Source organism: Schistosoma mansoni, chromosome W (assembly GCF_000237925.1).
Source record: "Schistosoma mansoni strain Puerto Rico chromosome W, complete genome".
NCBI classification, from domain to species: domain Eukaryota; kingdom Metazoa; phylum Platyhelminthes; class Trematoda; order Strigeidida; family Schistosomatidae; genus Schistosoma; species Schistosoma mansoni.
Window position 1 is genome coordinate 17,829,409 of NC_031502.1, and position 10,117 is coordinate 17,839,525.

Below are 10,117 nucleotides of genomic sequence, written 5' to 3' on the forward strand. Positions count from 1 at the left end.
CAGTGCTTCCAGGTTTTCCATGGTGGCCTAACTTCCATTGATTCATGATCTCAACTATCAAAATTGTTAATTACTTATTTAGAAAGCTGGAGAACCTCTATGAAAATAAAAAATATTCCGATTGATAGTATGTCATTGTGATTGGAATAATCAAGATATGGTGTTCCTAAATAATCGGTCATAAATTCACAGACATCGTTACATAACGACGTTTAAGCAGTATTGCTTAGATAATTTTATCAAATAACTTCATTATCTTTTATATCATATCCTTCATTAGCTGCTTTCTCACATTTTTGTGCATATATTAATTGAAACACAACATAAACTTGACACCTTAGGATCTGATAGCTTTGATTAGTTGAAACTCTCAACTGACATAACAAAATGAGGACATCCTCGACTTTAGTGTGATGCTCAAAGAGGTAGCTAAGTGATCAGATCACTCGTCTTTAAATCATCACTTTGTTGTTCAAACACCTCCTGACGTGTTTCCGCTTGAAAAATTGTGTAATATCATTATCCTTCACCTAAAGTAGCTGAAAATTAAGTATATAAACATGTACTTTGTAACCGAATTACATCATTCAAATATGGTAAGTATCAAGCAATCATATTCTACAGCTCTAGAAACTGATCACGAAAATTCTGACCATAATGGTCTATAGTGATGTATGAACGAGATGTCAAACTTTTTTTCGCTTGATTGAAATGGATGGCCAGTCGTCACTCATAGCCTTAATTCATATTAAACACCAGAAGAAACAGATTGACTGGTATCAGCTGACTTGACAGAAATTGAATTAAGAAGTGAAAAATACTAACCAAATGGATCAAATCGTAATTATACTACACAAACTAAATCTTGATATATGAATTCAAGCTTATTAACGTGATCCCATATTTAAAAGTAATGGGTGTTAATCACAATAGCGTAAACCACTAGAAGTTTACACATCTTCGACCCCAGTTTCTATATAATTAATTTTCCTGATAGGTAATGGCATCAACTAATCAACAAATGGACCCTCGGTTGGTCAGAGAGTATTTTATGCAATATGTCGATAATCGTATAGATTATTTTTTTTATTTTAGATCGCAGCTATTTAAATAACGTAAATTGAAAAATATGTTTTAGCTGGAGCAATGAATTAAACAAATGTTGGAAAAAAACACTGATTATTGAGATGATATCTTCACAACCATTCGATTTTCACCCAATAAGTGAACGATCCAAAATTACCCAGTTTATTCGACATTTTATTCACCTTCGTACAATGTATAATTCCGAATAGTGAATGAACAAACATGTGATTTTGTTCCATGTGGTGAGGAACTAGTGAAATGAACGCTACTTACAGAACTGTTTGTAAGTAACATATAGAGGAACGTGGTATCGAAGTTACAACAATTGTCAGACCGAGTGGAGTTTCAGTACATCGAAAGCGCGGAGTTGGTAGAACACCAGACCAGACGAGAATTCACATGGCAGAGCATACCGAAAGATGCGAATAAAAGTTTAAGGGCCATGTACATGTATTATATAAATACTTTGTAACTTATCATAACTAATTTTCATTCTTCCTGCCTCTTAACACTAGTACCTAGTGGGTTTTTACAAAGTTATCAGGATAAAAATAGATCAAACGAAATCCCATTATTATTATCACTCAGACATGAATGAACAGAAGTCGACATTTCCCTACCAGCATTTTATTCACTTAATTATTGTGATGATAAACATATATCTATATCTCATTATTTTGATGGTATACATCTATCCAAAGTCATTATAATTCTGAATCGCATCCTATCGAAAATCATAACTTGACTCCCCCCCTTAAGTTTAAAATTATTTCCTGAATCCAGCAGTTTGATGTAGGAACAGTCCGTATTACAGTAACATTTGTAAACCTTAAAAGCGTACAAAGAGATTACTATTCTTAACTAGCCGTACTATTTAATATAACCATGAATGAAACCTATTAAATTTACAACAGAGAAAATAACACTTAGGTAGAATCAAGTCATTGTAAACAACATGCATAGAGACCAAATTACTTGTTCAGAGACCTAAGCATACTCAGCAATTATTTACCTAGATCAGCTCTGCTGGTTAGGCTGATGGTCAAGGCAAATCATCAATGCAGAAAGTAACTGTTTAGCAAAGTCACAGAGAGAAAATTTTTAATTGACGTGAATTAAGTAATCTTTGATTGGAGGCCATAGGAAATATGGCTTGAAATTAATGGGATTGATAACGATGAGTTCTATCTCTACGCTCATATAAATCTTAAGCTATAATTTGCACATTCCAAATCTACTCATTCTGTTTAAACTAATATTTCCTATAAGCAGAGAAGATAGTGGCTCGCAGTGGAATCCAGGATGCGCGTTTGATACTATTCGGGACTCCTCAGCTGGATATACTGCATCTCAGAGTCCATGTTCACTCTGTCAGCCCAAAGCTTGATAAACTGATTCAATACATTTACATACCCCACCTTATGTCTTCATAAACCAAATAAATAACTAATGAACAACTTCTAAAACTCAATATTAATACATAAATTATTTATTATTATTAATGGCTTTATTCAATATTATATAAACAATATATACACATAATATAATCAACATGATTAATCATCCAACAAAATTTCGTTTACAAAAAGTTATTCAACGTCATAATCATCTAAAGAATACAGATCATATACACAGTAAGATATGAAGATGATTTCTACTTCGAATGTCGTTGAGTTAATAAACGTCCGACTGAACTATTATTAATACGACAGAATTTGTTTAGCAGTGAACAAACAGCAGGTGGCGTTGGTATGGGTACATCTTCCAGTGCTGAAACAGTTTCAGTAGACTCTGTACAATAATCTTCATAACTGAAGTCTGAATCAGAATCAGCATACGAAACGTCAGAAAACGTGTCTACTTGAGATCCCTTTTCTGGGACTAAGAGTTTGGAAGAAGAATTTTTCCTGGGAGGTTGTGGGGGTAACAATTCTGTTAAGAAACTACCTATTTCTGGTTCGGGCCACACAGAACATCTCTCAAATAATGCATTAAGACGCGCCTCAACACTCTCATCAGGTAAGTCCTCAGAACGTAACAGGGAAATACATCGAAATCGAGAACGGATGTCATTACCTTCCAGTTTTACGCTTGTACCATTTGTAGGTAAGGGTGTTATTTCACAATATGCACGTCCAGCGCAAGTCAAATGACGACGAAGCTTCGGTCGCAGTCCGTTGGGAACTGATGCTTTCCACAGTGTTAGGAAGTCATTTAGGTCAAAGCTGCTAATAACTGATAGTAGATGTTCCCCAACTATTTGACAAATTTTCGAATTCCGCGGGTAAACGTACACATCTTTAGAATCGAGTGCTTTTCGATTTCCTAACTGAGAACAAATTAACATCATAATTTGCTTGGTAATATTTGGAAGGTGTTGATTTGCTAAGCCTTCTATTGAGGCATGCAAAGGGAAGCCATATTTACGCCAGTCCCATGCATTTTCATCAGCAAGGGCAAAAAGATCTCTAACTACCTACTTATAAGAAAAAAGAAAATTTTATAGCTCCCAAGTTCAATTCAATAAGCTATATCTTAAAAACCTAGTACAGGTTTATATGATTTGTTGCGAGCAGTAATCGTAGTGTGAGGGTTATTGGTGCTATCTGTCTAACCAAACCAAACTAGATAGAGCAGGATTTGTAGCTGTGACCAAGTAGCTGAAAGTCGAGTGTTTAAACCACTAAGCCATCAAATACAAACTTCATGTTAGAATTTAGAGGAAAATAATTATTGAGTTCCTAACTTGAACCATTGATATTTTTCAGAGTTTGTCTAACAACTGCGTTGCAACACTAAACTCAACCTAAGCGAAATGATACTAAGCTATACATAGGTTGTATCTTAAGACTGACCGAAAACGTTTTGTGTATTTTTTCGCCTCAACAAACTAAAAAAGTAGAATCAAACTAAACTACATTTCAAATAAAATCAATAAACCATAACTCCATAATAAATGAAACTTATGAGCTTCTCAAACATTTTTAGTCGGTTGAGGCACAGTTATTATGTGAAAAGCGTTAAAAATTATGACTTTCATGATTTCAGACGTCAGAAACCATAACTTGCTGACAAGAAATAGTGCTCACATTTACATGCCATAGACTAAATAACGTACTATTTTGTCACTTTAATCAAAGCTGATCAGTTTTTCCTAGACCTGTCATACCAGTGGTCAAACGCTTTGCCAAAAGGATGAACTTTCGATTATTAGGTCACTATAAAGTACTGAAGTTATCTGCTCTTTATCAACGATAGCATGAATATACAGCAACTTTTTCATCGTAGATCTGTTTTTGATTAGTGATCCTTCAGTCCAATTATAACCATTTAAATAACCAAGTGCTTATTCTTTAATCCATTATCCTTCGCTACCAAAAACAAATACTCATAAAAGATTTTCATCCTGCTCAAAATACTCACATTTCGACATATCTGATACATAATAGACATTACTGATAACGGAAAGTATTAATAAACTTTGCATAAAAAGGATAGCTTCCAGCAAATCAGTTAATTGCAGAGATGAGAATGTGAGACAGACGCTGGAAGAAGAAAATACATGTCTTTACGAAAGCAGGAGAGGTGCTAAACATATAAATGAGTACCGTTTGAACAATCAAAAGCAAACACACCTGAAACAAGAAAACTTCATTAAAAATAACTAAGAACAGTAAGATCGAATCTGGGGATAGTCAAAGTAATGAAGATTTACACAAATAACATACCTGTGTCATGTATTCATGATCAAGCATTCGTAAATATCCATTGATTTCACATACGTGCAATCGTCGAAACGCCTCATTAAGCTCCAGCTTACTGCATGGCAGTCGGGTTTCAACAGTATCACGATCAAAATAGCTGAGATTAGAGCTTTTATTCTTCGAATCACACTCATCATCAACAGGACCATAGTAAAGAGATGAAGATAACAAAAGCCTCAGTTGTTTTAAAGATGGAGCTGAACATTGCTGAAGTTCAAAGTAATTATTTTTGACAGCTTGAATTGGTGTAACAAGTACTAAATTCTCTTTAGGCCTATCGGATGAAGGCAGACACCAATTAGAGGCTAAAAGGAGTGTATTAGACGTTTTTGCTTCTATAACCGAAAACGTTTTGTCACTTATGCAAGCAAATACACGCCCTGTATTATTAGGTTTATGTTCACTTTTTAAAGTTATAGCTTGGTTCTCTTTTTTATGCATCACTTCATCGGCTAACCAATTCGGCACTTCAATCAATTTGTACTCTTCGGATAATAATGGACAGTCAAATTTCACTGACTGAAATATGTTTGATGTGAAAGAGATATCCAATTTAGCACATTCAAGTAATTTCTTCATTGATTCATATGTTCTTGAGGTTGACATATTTAGACTAATTTGGAGCTACAAATCCAGTGAAAATAAATGTGGAAATAGTATCGGAATACCATAAAAAACACAACCATCGTTAGAAGTAATTTCTTCCATATACCAAAATACTTGACTTATTTAATGGTAAAATCACTTGTCACTACGGAAAAACACCAATCTTAAGGAAACTTTACATATGCAGTTCATTTGACAATAAATCAGTCTACACCAAAATCCTAAAAACTTGGAGGAAACGAAGTTTTTAAGTTTTACTTGGTAGAAACAAACTTCTTTTTAAAGATTAGAGTGATAAGTGGATAAAAAAACTTACGGTATTCTAAATGTTACGGGTTAGTGACTTAAAGAACTACAGCCTACGTGCAAAGGCAAGTGACAAAAACTGGATTATCAAAAGACAAGCTTGAAAATCTAATGTATTGATTTTGTGAAGTTCACTATACGTCAACTGGTGAAGTAATGAAGAAATCGTTAACGGTTAAATCTTGAAAAGATCTAAATATTGAGGGATAATACTTATAATGGATATATTACTACACATAAAAAGTGGTGAATATCTAGCACATAATTATATCTCTTCAATACATTCAAGAGTTAATATTTAAAAGTATACTAATAGCAATATGTCTGATTAGTAGTACCTACCTACACTATTCTTCAATATTGACAGACAGTCAGTCATATGCAATGTAAGAACTCGGATATTAGTGCAAAGACCCAAGTTCTTACACCACATTAGAACCCTGACAAGCAAGCTGACTGACGTTGACTTTAACTCCTTTCTATATGATAGACGAATTAGTAAGTTATTTTATAAACCTGTATAAATTATGGGGCATATATTATCTAAGTACTTACGATATGATTATTACACGACTGAACAACTTTAATATAAAACTTGACTGTATTTCAGTGTTTGAAGTGGTCTACTGATTGTAAGATACTGTCTGAATTATTGTCAGGCCAAATCTCAAAATAGTAGAGTTAATAACAATATCAGTGGGAGTAGGAAAGATTAGGCATTGAAGAGACGATTCGGAGAGAAGATATAAACTAGAGGAACAAAAACAAAAAAGTAATGAGAAATTCAGAATCTCAGGATTTGAGGAAGACAAAGAGTAGATGCACCTATTAAAATGGATAAGTTCAATTGTCAGTGACTCCATAAACTGTTGATATGTTTTGGTTCGGCTACTCTTATCTTTCTTTCCGTCTACTCCTAAATCAGAAAATATCATCCGTCTAGGTAGGCGGTGAATGAACATACATAATGCATGTCCCGATCACCTCAGTTGATGATGATTTACTACCTCTTCGATCGATTTGCCATCTTTGCCTAGTACTCTATTCATAACCCAGACATTGCTGAAACGAACGATGCTTTGATAAAACCTACGATCGCATACTAGTAACCTACGAATATCCTTTACTCTTAATGATCACGTTTCGCACCCATAAAATAGAAGAGAACAAATCGATTCGCAGTAAACTCATCCTATGGTTAAAAAACGGATACCTCGTTTACGCCACAAGTGATGCATGTTGAAGAAAGCCGATGAAGCTTTTTGGATTCGTGCAGAGATTTCGTCAGACATCTGGACCAACGAGACACCCAAGATAAGTTAAGCGGTCGACGCGTTCAACTACTTCATTCTCCATCATTAGTTCAGCAGGCGACGACGCAAGCTCATCCTGAAGTGACATTTTACAATTCGAGGGAGAGAACCACACCCAACACATGCTTGGATTGCTGCTTAAAGTGGTTGGAAGACTGTACTTTGTCAGTGTCTTGACTAAACAGAACGATATCTTTTGAGTATTTTAAGTCAACAAATGTATCTCCTGTTGGGAGATGAATCCGTGGAAAGTCAGACGACGAGAATGCCCTGGTACGGCCAGGAGTCGGGAGAGTCCGCTCTTCCTCTCGAAATGCTCTCACATGGCCACGCGTATATAGCCTCTGCTAGGGAAGTCCTACTCACTGCCTTCTCTCAAAGGGGGTGTTGTTCACAAAATTGAGGACGGAAAGCGAATGTCCGGAGCCTTAACCGGGTTGGTGGACACGGAAATTCCACCTAGGGGAGTTGGAAAACCCTACTTCCAAACCAATGGTGAACATGGGCTCCAGTATCCTGAGGGAACAAATGGCGTATGAATCAATCGTTGGTCACCAGCTACCATGGGACTGCATCTCCTAACATTGCTCCATTGCCTTGTGGATCAGATCTTTAGGTCAAAGGCTCCGGGAGTAGCCCCCCTAAGAGAACCACCTTCTTCGGTTTGGGCACTTGGGCAGTATCACAGCTCTCACACAAATCAAATGAGATTTGTGTGGAGCACATATATCTGGTGCCCCTTTGTACCAATATTTATGTGTTTAAATAAATAAAAGTTAATGCACATAGCTTTCAGTTGCGGTGTTTGTGCAATCGTTAGGGATACGAATCGACTGTTCAAGGAAAAGTATGCAGAGGTTCAAGCCTGAGGATGATTGGCCAAAAGCTGAGGTTATTGTAAACACAACAGTAGTGTTGTAAACGAGATTCAGGTGGGGGAACACCAATTTATTGCCTAATGCAAAATTACAGAGTGCTTTCGTAAAATATGAAAAAAAAACACATTAAATGCACTATTTTCGCATCTTTATTCATTTGTTTTTTACACGCTTCATAATTCTTCCGATTCTGTCGTTATTAAAATTTTCCTCTGCTTCCCTTTTTGTTCTCTTCAATTTACTCATCTGCTGCCAGGCATTCCACTTCTGATTGGCGTTACGTACTATTTATATCTGTCAACGTAAGTAGCATACACCACAGTAGCAATAAATACTTTTCTTGGCTTTTACATGTGGCATAAACCGATGATAATCACATTCATACAAATACTGGTAACTATCCTAGATTAACAGGAAAAGTCTGAATAAGTGTTGAAAACACTGAGAAAACCAGAACTGATATGATAGTGGTAGCATGCTACGCACAAATAGTAGGCCAAAGTGACTCTAGAGACAGTAAATTAGTTGTATTATTTTCCTCAAAAGCTTTGGATGTATTTTGCCACGTAATCATTTCCTCTGTCTACCTTGACGACTTTAAGACAATCAGAAGACTATAAATTCCTATCATTAAGACCATTGGTGATTAAGTCATTTAACTAAACGTAGAGGCTGGCGAATGTGCACATCAGTTTAAGTTGCCATACCTCGTTAACAGAAAGATGAAGTTGTCAGGGCGGATCCCAGGATAGTAGAGTTAGTAGCAATATTAGCAGTAATAAAAAATCAGCGGCTGGAGATAAGATCAGAAAACTTATAAATCAGTGAGATAAAAGTATTCAAAAAAACTATAAGGAATATAGAAACTTAGGATCTAAAAAAAGATAAGGAGTGGATGTACCCCCACCACTGCGAATAACTACTTCTGAAAAAGATGGGATGGCGGTAATTAGTAGAACTAATAACTATCCGATTTCGTTTTTATTGCCATAAAATTACTACAAGCTGTTTAAAGGGCAGTCAGCTTTGATTTCTGAGTATAAAACAAAATACTAAGCTAAGGTTATTAGTTAAGGAAACGTCTAGTTCCTGAAAAGTACAATCAACAAAGTTTATGGTCCTAAACAGGCTGATCCCAATACTGTTGAATCACGTATACTACTCATCATCTAATAATCCGAAAATTCAGTGGCATTTTCATCTGTGGCAAAGTGGGCCTTTGTCTTTTCCTGTCTTTTTTGATAATATTTCAGAAACACGTTTATTGACAAACACCCAAGACATTTTAAATTAGCGATTATCACCTAATAAATTAAGATACACGATCCGAAGTCAGTCAGCGACAACATAGGACCAGGCACCCATACGCATCGGTCCAAGTTGCCATACTTCGTTAGCACAACAAGATGAACACCGGATTCATAGAAGTAATTAATTTGGTGGTGGTAGTATATAAAGAAAGGTTGTATATAAGGATATAGTATAAGAAGGAAAAAATTTATGAAACAATTTTAATCTCAAGGTTTAAGAGAAGATAAAGAGTGTATACACCTACGCCATTGTGATCGATTCTGAGCCATGTCACACAGAGTTTCCAACCATTTATTACGATAGTCACGCGGACCCCAACCAGGTAGTCTGCATTTACCAACACGGCTCAGACTAGAAGTTAGTGACTTCAAGCACTGATTTCACCTTTTGGTTTGGCCGCCCCTAACTCTTTTCCAACTATCCCCTACACTAGTCAACATTGCGCGTCGTGGTAATCGGTGTTCAGGCATACGTAACAAGTGGCCCAACCATCTCAGTCGATGAAGATTCATGATCTCATCAACTGATTTACCATCATTCCCTAATACCCTGTGTCTAACCTCACTATTACTTACCCGGTTATCCCAGCAGATGCGAGCAATATTTCTAAGGCATCTGTGGTCAAATACTAGTAACCTACGAGTATCTTCTACTCTTAATGGCCATGTTTCACAGCCGTAAAGTAGAACAGAGCAAACTGCTGCGCAGTATACTCGTCCCTTAATTGATAGACGGATATCTCGTCTTCGCCATAGGTGACGTAAGTTGGCAAAAGCCAAACGAGCTTTTTGAATCCGTGCTGAGATTTCGTCAGACACCAACCCATTAGGGCTGATCAGACTTCCAAAATAAG

At 36.1% G+C, this 10,117-nt stretch overlaps 1 protein-coding gene across 1 annotated transcript in view; it reads right to left on the bottom strand.

Moving 5' to 3' along the window:
* Nucleotides 1–2,561: 2,561 nt before the first annotated feature.
* Nucleotides 2,562–10,117, bottom strand: part of Smp_145550 (dcc1-related) — a 19,638-nt gene continuing 12,082 nt past the window's right edge. Inside the window, exons 2-3 of the mRNA XM_018788830.1 lie at nt 4,815–5,474; nt 2,562–3,415 (exon numbers count right to left, since the gene is read on the bottom strand). Coding sequence (XP_018654334.1) covers nt 2,741–3,415; nt 4,815–5,456 — 1,317 coding nt within the window. The 5' untranslated portion in view covers nt 5,457–5,474 and the 3' untranslated portion in view covers nt 2,562–2,740. The remainder of the gene's footprint in view (nt 3,416–4,814; nt 5,475–10,117) is intronic.